The 12,117-nt window shown below is 46.0% G+C and overlaps 1 protein-coding gene across 13 annotated transcripts in view; it reads right to left on the bottom strand.

Moving 5' to 3' along the window:
- Positions 1-8,446, bottom strand: part of NEDD4L (NEDD4 like E3 ubiquitin protein ligase) — a 367,577-nt gene extending 359,131 nt beyond the window's left edge. For 5 of the 13 annotated variants that reach the window (XM_030810355.1, XM_030810347.1, XM_030810346.1 and 2 more), the window contains exon 1: positions 6,653-6,867. In XM_030810355.1, coding sequence (XP_030666215.1) covers positions 6,653-6,712 — 60 coding nt within the window. In that variant the 5' untranslated portion in view covers positions 6,713-6,867. The other 8 variants (XM_030810345.1, XM_030810342.1, XM_030810348.1 and 5 more) reach the window with 7 other exon arrangements.
- Positions 8,447-12,117: the final 3,671 nt, after the last annotated feature.

The raw sequence follows: 12,117 nt of genomic DNA on the forward strand, positions 1-12,117 counted from the left end.
TTTTTAAACTTTAAAAAAAAAAAAAAAAAAAGAAAAACTCACTTTTGAATGGCCCTTTTCTTTTGGTGAATAGGAGGTATAAAAAGAATACAAAATCTCTTGGTGGATGTCTGCCTGCCAAGAAGTCACCAAACACTGAATTTGATGACAGCAAGGGAATCTGAGAGCCTTGCCGTTTAACTTAGTGCGTTTTGAATCAATGCAGGACTTAAGTCAGGGACAAAAAGTTGACTGGAGTGTCAAATTTAAGCTAGTTACCCCAGATACACTTATATAATAAGGCTTTTCTCACCTAAAGGCATTACAATAATCAGCACTCGGGTTCAAAACAAAATATTACAATCATAGTGAGATTCTATTATTCATGAAATAAGAGGCCCAGATCTTTATACCGCCAACCACCAAACGCCCTGCTAAAACTTCAGCCACAGTCTTGCATCAGGAATCAAGAATGTCTCTGCTAATCAAACACCAGTGGTTGTGATAATTATCAGCTCCTTTTCAGAGTCAGTAACAGAAAGTTACAGAAGGGTCCACACAGCAGAACTAGGACTATTTAGAAAGTCTCTACTAAATCTAAATCTAGCTTCTAGTTTTCTAAATCTAGTTTTTTTTATTCTCAACTCTAAATTATGCTCTCATTTCCATATTCCAGCAAGAAGCAACACCCAAGCCAACAGTAACATTAAACAGTGAATAGCACAAACATTGCCACCTATAGTCTGAAAATGAAATACATTTGTGACCTGGAAGAGAAACAATGTAAAAACAGAAAGTAACATTTTGTCACACTTCTCCCACCCTTCTTTAATCCTCCTGCCCTAATACTTATTATTACCATTATATTATTTATATATTATTCTAATCCTCCTTAGCATGGACTACCAAAAGATCAACATATAGTTTGCTTTATCGCTAGTTAACAAATATTTCAGTAAGACAGACCCACGTATTCAAATACCTGCAACATCAAAAAGCTTGAAAACTCTTAAGTTAGGATCTCTTTTTTTCACTGCTGCTACTCACATAAGACTGGAAATTCAAAGGCAACAATAAAATCTGTTTAATACAGATCTTGCAACTCAAAATAAAAAATTTAATTGGCTCTTAATCTATCACACATTGCCATGTTTTCATGATGCCATTTTAAACACTGCACAAGCAGACAGGTGATTAAATTAGCAGTGAGCATAGTTGCTTCCTTTTGAAATGAATGCAGAAGTAATTTAGCAGAAACTCCAATGTACTGCTGCAATAATGTCACGCTCAATCATTCTTAATATTTTTAAACAGTTTTATTCAGATGTAATTCACACACAACACAATTCATCCATTTGAAGGGTACAAAACTCAATGACTTTTAAGATGTTGGGAGTTCTTCTTTGGGGTGATCTTCCTTTGTTTGCCTTTGTTTTCCGAGACAGTGTCTTGCTCTGTCACTCAGGCTGGAGTGCAGTGGCATGATCATGGCTCACTGCAGCCTCAACCTCCCAGGCTCAAGCCATCCTCCCACCTCAGCCTCCCCAGCAGCCGGGACCACGGTGCGTGCCACCATACGCAGCTAAGTTTTTGTATTTTTTGTAGAGGCGGGGTTTCACCACGTTGCCCAGGCTGGTCTCAAACTCCTGGGCTCAAGCAATCTGTCCACCTCGGCCCCCCAAGATTATTCATTTTTCTTGGGAAAATATACCAGATATATTGAGGTACCCCAGAATCCCAAAACAAACTTTCCCAAGTAAGCTTCCTGGTGATGTGGGCACACACTGCATTGAAGAAACACCTGAGTACCATGCAATGGTTTTCATTTGAATTGCATTCTGTAATGGTAAAGAAACTACAGTCATCTGAGGATCACCATTTGTCACTGTCCTCACCCTTTGAGCAAAACTATTACTATTCTTTTTTTTTTTTTTTAGTTTGCTCTTGTTGCCCAGGTTGGAGTGCAATGGCCCGAACTTGTCTCACTGCAACCTCTGCCTCCCAGGTTCAAGCAATTCTCCTGCCTCAGCCTCCTGAGTAACTGGGATCACAGTTGCCTGCCACCAAGCCCAGCTAATTTTTGTATTTTTAGTAAAGATGGAGTTTCACCATGTTGGCCAGGCTGGTCTCAAATTCCTGACCTCAGGTGATCCTCCAGCCTCAGCCTCCCAAAGTGCTGGGATTACAGGCATGAGCCACTGTCCCAGCCTGTTATTATTGTGACAGAGTCTCACTCTGTCACCCAGTCTGGAGTGCAGTGGTACGATCTCGGCTCACTGCAATCTCTGCCTCCAGGGTTCAAGCTATTCTCCTGCCTCAGCCTCCAGAGTAGCTGGGATTACAGGTGTCCACCACCACGCCCAGCTAGTATTTTTTTTCTTTTTCTTTTTTTTTTGTAGAGACAGGGTTTCACCATGTTGGCCAGGCTGGTCTCAAACTCCTGACCTCAAGTGATCCACCAGCCTTGACCTCCAACATGCTGGGATTACAGATGTGAGCCACTATGTCTGGCCTGAGCAAAATTATTTTTATTCCTTAAATTAAGGAAACTGATGTTCAATAATGAAATAAACAATCATAACATTCTGATTTAATAAAACTAAATATAATGAAAATTAAAATGTCAATGTCTACAAATTCCACAGACACTACATCCTTGAAGAAAATAAATTCTGTTCATTAGTCTTTTTTTTTTTTTTTTTTTTGGAGACAGGGTCTCACTCTGTCACCCAGGCTAGAGTTCAGTGGCACGATCTTGGCTCACTGCAACCTCTGCCTCCGGATTTAAGTGATCCTTCCACCTCAGCCTCCCAAGTAGCTGGGACTACAGGCACATGCCACCATGTTTGGCTAACTTTCCTATTTTTTTGTAGAGATGGGGTTTCACCATGTTGCCCAGCCTGGCCTCAAACTCCTGAGCTCAAGTGATTCACCTGCCTCGGCCTCCCAAAATGCTAGGATTACAGGAGTGATCACTGCACCCGGTCCCTATAATCAAATTTTAAAACAACACGTTATATTCATGAATTTTAAAAACTGACTTTAAATGTCACCATGAAAACTAGGTCCTTTTAACATCTGTTTCTCAAACATTACCTATATGTCCTGGTTATACAGTCTACCATCCAGCATCTAGGCCTGACAGGCACTTGGACTTGGCATGACTGGGCAAGCCTTCTCTCTCTTCAGAAAACAGCCTGTCAGCATTCACCTTGAGATCCAAGCAAAATCTAAACCACAATTTTTGAAAGCAATCTTGTCCTCACCATTTTGCACAGCTGCAAAGATGGCACATAGGGTTTCCCAAGTAATCTCTTGAAAATACACACAGGCCACTTTTTTAAAACTAACAGCTATTCTTAATCACTTACAGATGGCTATCCAGTTGGCTATCATCTAGGCCCCCAGTTCCTTCTTTGCTAATGCCTATTTAAGAGCACTTCTCTTTTTCTAGCACTTTTCTCAAACACAGAAAAGCAGAAATCTGACTACTCGTTGACTTAAAAGTACTGAATGATTGAGGATATTGAAACTGATGGCTTGGAGTTTTCCCAGGTTTCTAGTCACTGTAATTCATCAATTCTAAAATATCCTTGTTATCATATTTCAACTTCTCTGAAGTAAGGATGCTTCATAAGATGGACAGTATGTCATAACTTGACAGCAATTTTTTCTTAGTGGTACATGAAATAATGGCACATTTTAAAAGTGACAGCATCTTGAAGTGAAAGAAATATGGTATCCACGCCAAAGGTTAGCCTTAAAGGTTTGTTACGAAGTTGATAATTATATGTAAATGAGTAGAAAGACCCCTAAGACAATCGAAAGTAGTGGTGACTGCAACCATAGCACAACTAACTGCCACATCTCAAAGGACATAATGCCAGCCACTGACTGTAACTAGGTTAGAATGTGGCCCCAATTAAGCCAGATTTTTACCATTTTCATGAAACTTCCAAGCTTTAAAACACTCTGGAGACCACATTAAGCAGGGTTCCTGGTCAAATCTGGCCCAGCAGCCATCAGTTTGCAACCAGTGGTGTTTATTTCTCTTACATCATCTTGAATAATCTAGATATTAAGACCTTACAAGGCATTTATCAGAAAGGGAGGATTATTCAGCATGTTAAAAACTAGGCCTTTCTATTCAAAATACCTGGCTCCATAACTTAACTTGTTTTGTGTCCTTATGCAGGTCACGTCACCTCTTTGAGCTTTCATTCCTTGTTGAGTGTGAGCCTTGTGAGCCTACCTCACACAGTTCTCATGAGAATTAAATGACATAGTATGTGCACAAGGCTTAGCACTTTGCTCTCACGGTGCATCTTAAAAGTGACAGCATCTTAAAGTGAAAACCATACAGGACCCATGCCAAAAGTTAACCTTAATGGTTGATTAAGAAGTAGATAATTATATGCAAATGAGTAGAAAGATCCCCAAGCCAGCAGGGAGCCATGGTGACTGGCACCTATAAGCAGATCTGCCACATCTCAAAGGACATAATGCAAGCCACTGATTGTGACTAGGCTAGAATGTGGCCCCAATTAAGCCGGATTTTTACCATTGGTATAGAATAGGCATTCAAAAGTAGCCAACTATCCGTGTTTGTATAGGATAAGGAGAGAAGGTGCCATTTATCCTATGTCAGCCTGGCCTTCATTTCTATGCCATTTGCTTCATTTTAACTACAAACGAAATTACTTAATGTCATATCTAATGTGATAAGAAGCTGCCATTCAATCCCAGTATTTTGCTCAGTAGAAGAATCTTTTCAATAAATGATACCTTTCTAAAATGGAATAAAAGATTTCAGAAAGTTAGCGGTAACATTCATAAGTAAGCTATGCCAAAATGCACTACAGATTGCCAAAAATAAATAAACAAAACAAAAAATCCACCAAGGACTCAAGCCAGATGCAGAAACTAGTCCAAAGTGTTCTGATTCCAAACCAAATCTGATCTTGGGCCATGAATCAGAAGTTTTGTTAAACTGCTAATCCCTCCAACACCAAAAGTCCTTCATCTGATGGTTTTGAATCTGGCTACCTAAAGTGACATGATTTAAATCAGGGTAAATATGAATTATAACTCACCAGAGAAACCTCCGCCTGAAACACACAGGAAAAATTAAATAGCACATACCTTCACACAAGCAAAGCCCACATCTCAACCCCTTACCTTCTACAAAGTGGACAGACCTCTGCTGATGATGCAAGGATCAGCACCTAAGCCCTCTGCTTTGGCATCCCCGTTTTCTGGGTTCATACAATGCTTCATCATCATCAGTGCAGAGAGCTCAACAGGCTTTAAGAGATGGGACATAACTAAGTGCACTCCAAACATATCACGCTTTTCATCAATCTCAAATCAAAATACAAATCTACTTTTAGGCAATGTGGTAGGTATGTGTGTCTACTTTGCTAAAAAGTTTATGAGGTCACTCTTCTAAATAGCGGTCAAAATATCTTCATATGTGATATTCCGCAGCACACCAAGTCTGCAAACTGAAGTGCACACATATTTAATACGCCTTGGAAGAACAACCCTGCCGTTTGCTTCAGCGGGCATTCTACTTTCAGAGCCTGCTAAAATCTTCCATTGGTTTTTCTTACACATACTAATTCAGGGAGACAAAACAAGCTGTGCAAATTCAACAATTTGTCGTTAATATTCTACGAAGGCATTCCCTGATTCTCTGAAGGGCAACCTGACAGCAGGAAACCGCCCATGAAAAACAAATACCAATGAAATGTGAAGTCATCAAAACTGCCCTGGCTTATTTTTTCACTGGTAGGAGAAAGTTGAAAAAGGAAGACGGATGAGACTCATCTTGCGAAACACAATGTGTGTGGAACTAAATACTACCAGCGACATGGCAATAAATAGATAATAAAAGGTGTCTTTATCACCTCTTGCTATTTCCTATACAGCCCCAAATTCCCTTCCAGCAACATGCAGGAGTGAACCCAGTCACATGCCAACACACACTCGGACACTGTTTACATTCCAAGCTTCACTTGCACACTAGACACCAGTTATGATGATTAGTAGTGACTCCTGTGGACAAAAGTGGCAAGATGTGCTCTAGGTAGATTCTGACACTCACTGCCAATGTAAATAAAGCACAAACAACAGTGATATTAACGTGTTTCATTTATCCAGTTGCACTTCCCAAAACACTCTTAAAATCCTTTTTTTCGGGGGAGTTTTTACAAATAATCATGTTATTAAAACATTTTTTAAAAGAACCTAGGATGAAACGCAGCTGTCCTCACCCCCCACCCCCCGCAATACGTAAACCCAAGCAGCCCCTTTGTTTAGGAATGTCCGTGTCTCTGCAACTCAGGGCCTGCCCTCTACTGCCACTAATTAAATGAAGAAGTAGAGGATGCAAGGGAAAGCTCCTCAAAGAGAGAAGCCAGGAGGGAGAGGAGAATCCCTCGGGGTCAATGAAACAATGCTACTTTCACCTATCCCCAGGTAGTTACACAAAACGGGAAATCATTTTACGAAAGCACAGCGAGGCAAAATAAACACACAAATCACACATTATTTGCACTGTGATCATTCTTTGATCAAATAAATACATCAAGCTTTGCCTAGCACCGCTAAGAAAAAAATTCATACCCCAAACACCCTTCCCACCCCAAAATACCTTTCATTCCACACTTACGTAGCACATAGGCACACACACACCGTGCCAAGGTAGGAGAGCTGCAGAAAGCGGAGCCATAACGCGAGCCTGTCTCAGATAATAGCCTTTCTTCCAACCCCACCCCCACCACGAGAGAAAGAGGGAACCTCTGAAAAGAAAGGAGGGAGGGGAAGAAAGAGAAATCGAGAACGCCTGAATTTCCAGGCATCAACTTTTCATGAAATGCACAACAAGGATAGGAAATACCTCCCTGCTGAGTAATGCTTCTTGGGTTGTAAATTCACCTCTCGAAAGGGGAGCCAGACCTGAGCGCGCACCCCGCCAGATGGCAAACCACTCCTACCTGCTCCATCCAGCCTGCCTGTCACGCCGCGCCCGCGACAAGCGTCCCACCCCCCTTTTTGGCAGAGCAACATACCAATAAGAGCCGAGCGTGGCTGGTCGAGAGAGGACTAGGCAGTGATTTAGCAGGATTGTTTCAAAAGGGGAGAGTGGGAGACACAGAAGAGAGAGTGAAGGTAAAAACAAAGCCCTTTCCAGTGAAACCGACCGCCTGGGAGGCGTGGCTTATTCATTCGCTTTATTAATAAAAGAGATCAATTGAGCTTTCCTCTCCCCACCCACCCCGGAGGTCCCGGGCTTTGAATCCTCGGGAGGAAAAAATGGCAGGGCTGCAAGCTTCCTCCCCAAGTTTCCAGGAGCACCTGCCACCAGCCTTGAACACCTCCCCCACCGAGGCTCCGAAATCCACAATCCTGGCCGTAGACTTTGCAAAACGAGGGGAGGGACACACGCAGCGTGTCCCCCATTCCCGCCGGGATAAGCACGCACAGGCTTCTGAGCGCCTGCTGATCCACACAATCATGAGAGAGAAAGTTCCAGGGGGAAACGATCCGGCTTCTCCGCAGTCCCGGGTCTCCAGCCGCGCGACCCAGACGTGACATGCATCATGGACTCCCGGGCTGCAGGGGCGAGAGGCGGAAAGTTGCCCAACAGCCCCGGGAGACGCTGCTTGGAGAGGAAGAGGGAAGAGAGGCACGCGTGCCCCCTCCCTCTCCTCCCAAAAGCGAGGAGCTGCGGAGTGAACCCCCAGCTCCAAGGGCGTCGCACCGCTTTATTTACAAACAATGAGCTCGGCTTGAGGAAGGTGGGGGGTGCGGAAGGACCCAAGCTCCCCTCGATCCCATTCCGGGGCGCTCCCGCTTTGGGGCTCCCCTGCAGACGCTGGGCACGAGCACCCAGGGGACGGCCCCTTTCCCCTCCCCCTGCCGGCGCGGGACAGGAACTCCCCGGGGAGTCCCGGGCAGGAAGGGGGTGCCACTCACCTCGTCTTCAGAAAGTCCATAGACCGGCTCCCCAAGCCCGGTCGCCATGGAGCCGGCGCCCCGCGTGGGGTCCGAGGCGCTCCCAGAGGCTGTGCTGCGGCGCGGACGGCCGGTTCTCCCGTCTGCCTCCAGGTCCCCCGGGTCCCGCACCCTACCCTGCGCACGCCCTGCCGGGGAAGCGGCCGGGCGCCGGCAGGTGAGGGTGCCCGAGAGCGCGCCCTGGCCGCTGCCGGCGCCGCTTCCTCCCGGAAGGCTGCGGGACCAGCGGGCCGGCGGCTCCCGAGAGCGCGCCGAGCACGGGGCTGCAGCCCCGGCGCCTCTCCCTGCGCGCGGCGGCGGCGCAGACCTGGCCGGGCTTTCCCTCCCCGCAACGCGCGACTCCCTCCCACCCCGCCGCTCTCCGCCCCTCTCCGCCCCTCTCCGAGCCTCCTCTGCGCTCCCGGGGACCCGGCTCGCCCGCCTCCTCGCTAGCGCCGTCCGGGCCCCCGCTCTCTCCGCCCCCTCCTCCGCCTCCTCCCACCGGCGCCGCGAGGGGACCCTCCCTGCTCGCCGGGGCGGGCGCACGCGCCCCCCAAGCCAATCACAGGCCGGGCTGGGGAGCGGGCCGCGGGCTGCGGGGGTGGTGGAGTTCAGCCCCACGCCCACCCCGGCCCTGGGCCTCAGGCGCAGCGCGGCGGGGGTCACCCGGCCGCGGGGCGGGTCCGCAGGGGCGTGTACTGGCGCGCTTGGCCGGCGCCGCCGACCCTCCCTCCTCTCCCGGGTTCCCTCCGCTTTAAGGAGGGGGCAGGCTGGACGTTTGGGGGCGATAGAGGATTTTGCGAACAATAACAAAAACGCCCTGAGCGTTTCTTCCTCCCGGTGGTCTTTTTACCAAGAGCCCTGAGCTCGCTGTTAACTGTGAAAAGGGGAAAAGATGGATGTTTCTAGACCCCTTTAAATTCTTTGCGGCCCCGGCGAGCAGGACTTGGCTACATTGTCAGCTCCCGGGAGCGAGCCGCCCAGCCCGGCTGCCAGCCGAGGAGAGGCTGCCCCAGTGTGGCCGCAAGTCGCCATTGCCTGTGTCAACCTTGCAGGGAACAAAACCAACATAGCGCCCGCCCCGAGTACACACCCACCCACGCGAAAACAGACAGCATGGTTCTTTGAATAAAAGGCAGTTCATTTCTGAGCCGCAACGTGAAATATCAGACTCAAGCTTAAGGTTATCCTTTGCATATGCAAATGATCGAGACGTCTTATTAGCCACCGTAGGATTCGTCCCACCTCCCAGCTACTGTTTCTCTAGCAAGCAGTTCATTTAATCCTTCCGATTTATAGGACTGCAAGAGACTACTTTAAATAAGTGAAAGAAATTCGTCAGTCGACTTTTTCGGAAGCCTTTCCTTAAATTTAGATGTTAAGTGCAGTTGTGAGTTCAAAAAGAAAACAGACGCAGAACATTCCATTTGCCTTTGAAAAGGAAACGTCAAAGTGCCTACTTGGGTATTACCAGGATGCATTTAGGATTTTCATTCAAGGAAGTTAAGAGAGAACTCGCGTGACCCGAAAGAATCATATTCCTCGTTGCCAGCTACATAACAAAATATCTGCTGTTCGCCCTGCTAGTTCGTTTTCAAAAGAAAAGAGCACACCCATGCTACCTTAAGCTCTCCTTTGCCTCCCTGCAGCATGACTGGCTTAAAACCTGTGCCGAAGAATGCACAGGTTTCCTTTGACGACTTAGCCCCATGGAGTCAACACCCTACTCAGAAGCCTTCCCTAGAAGTCTTGAGCCATCAAGTCCACAGTACTTACAGGCCACAAAACCCCCAATGAGAACTATTTATGGAGGACTATTTAAAAGTCAGATATTAAAAGTCAGATTTCTTTCAATACTGAGGTTTTTCAACCCTTTCAAACCTCGAGTCTTTAGGCCGGGCACAGTGGCTCAAACCTGTAATCCCAGCACTTTGGGAGGCTCAGGCGGGCGGATCATAAGATCAGGAGTTCAAGACCAGCCTGGCCAATATGGTGAAACTCCATTTCTACTAAAAATACAAAAATTACCCGGGTGTGGTGGCGGGCGCCTGTAATCCCAGCTACTCGGGGAGGCTGAGGCATGAGAATCCCTTGAACCTGGGAGGCGGAGGTTGCAGTGAGCCGAGACTGCGCCACTGCACTCCAGCCTGAACCACAGAGCAAGACTCCGTCTCAAAAAAAAAAAAAAAAAAAAAACCCTAAAGTCTTTTGATAAGCAAAAGGACACGTGCACATGCTCTCTCTCTCTCTCTCTCTCTCTCTCTCACACACACACACACACACACACACACACGCATTCTCAGATGCCCTTGCCCTAGCCTGTGACCCTCATGGATAGGAGTCAGTGCTTCTCTACCTACCCTCACTAGCCAAGCCTTTGAAAAATTTGTACAGTTTATATTATAAAGAAAGAAAAGTAATTGAATAATAATGCTAGCATTTTGGGAGGCAAAGGCAGGAGGATCATTGGAGGCCGGGAGTTCGAGACCAGCCTAGGCAATATAGCGAGACCCCTGTCTCTACCAAAAAAAAAAAAAAAAAAAAATTAAAAAATTAGCCAAGTGTGGTGGCATGGGCCCATAGTCCTAGCTACTCAGGAGGCTGAGACTAGAGGTTCACTTGAGCCCAGAAGTTCAAGGTTACAGTGAGCTATGATCGTGCCACTGCACTCCAGCTTGGGTGACAGAGCAAGACCCTGTGTCTCTAAATAAATAAATACATAAATAAATAATTCTTAAAATGTGCTGGTAAAAAATTATAATTTCTAATTATACAGGACACGCCTTCCACATCCTGGAGGTACACAATTCCAGGCTTCGCCTTTGGGTAAGGCTGTGTTATCTGGAAACTGTAGAGGGGTGTGGCAGTTTCTCTTCCTGTCCTTTATCATCTACTCCCACACACCCACCACAACAGCCTATAGCCCTGCACTCGGGGTCATGTCCTTGTCTTTCCCTGAGGTATGGTTATTAGGAACTATAATACGAAACTTGCCATATGTCACTTATTGTGGGGTGTTTATAAAATCGTGATCCATGACATCAACATCCTCTGTGAGAAGACTAATAAACTAGACATTCATTTAAGATCTATGAAGAAAAGCTCTTTTGCTTTCAAGAAACTGGTAAGCTTTTGCATGGCAGATGACCAAAATTATTAAAACTGACTGTGTTTTTCTATCTACTTTGGCCACCAGGAAGCTCAGAACCGGTTTCATGGTCTTAAGCCATAAAAGAACCCATTAAAAAAAAATCCCTTTTGTAACTATATACCAGCTTTTCCCCAGTGCTGTGGTTCTCTACTCTGCATGTACATTGCAATCACCTGGGGAGCTTTCAAACAGACTAAGTGCCCAGTAAGCAGCGTCAGAGGCTATGATTTAATGGATTCTGACATCAGTAGTTTCAACAGCCTCCCAGGTGATGCTAATGTGCATTTAAGGCTGAGAACATCAGCCTAGGCCAGTAGTTTCCAAATTTTGCTATACATAGAAACATTTGGGAATTTTTACTACTACTCCTCTCTGCCTCCCACTCCCAGGCATTATGATTTAATTAGTACAGAGTGCCACGTGGGCATCAGGAGCTTTAAAAGTTCCCCAGGTGATCCTAATGCACCACTGCCAAGTTTAGAGACATCTGGCCTAGATTTATATTACTATTCTTTTTTTTTTCTTTTTCTTTTCCTTTTTCCCCCGAGAGACAAGGTCTTGCTCTGTTGTCCAGACTGGAGAATGGTGGCATGATCACAGCACACTGTACCCTCAAACTCCAGGACTCAAGTGATCCTCCCATCTCAGCCTCCCAAGTAGCTGGGACTACAGGAGCACACCACTGTACCCGGCTAAGGTTTTTTATTTTTTGTAGAGATGGGGTCTCCCTTGCCCAGGCTGGTCTTGAATTCTAGGCTTCAAGTGATCCTCCCACCTTGGCCTCCCAAAGTGTTAGGATTACAGGCAGGAGCTACTGAGCCCAGCCTATATTCCTTTTCTTTATATATTTTCCACCACTCTGTTTTTTCATTCTTTTTTTTTCAACTTAGAGGAAATTACATGTTATAAACACACTCAAATCTTTTGTGGAGTGAGGTAGAATGTAAACATACTTAGGAGACTAGCATCATCAATCAGTTTACCCATCA

This window comes from Nomascus leucogenys, chromosome 4 (assembly GCF_006542625.1).
Source record: "Nomascus leucogenys isolate Asia chromosome 4, Asia_NLE_v1, whole genome shotgun sequence".
Lineage (NCBI taxonomy): Eukaryota > Metazoa > Chordata > Mammalia > Primates > Hylobatidae > Nomascus > Nomascus leucogenys.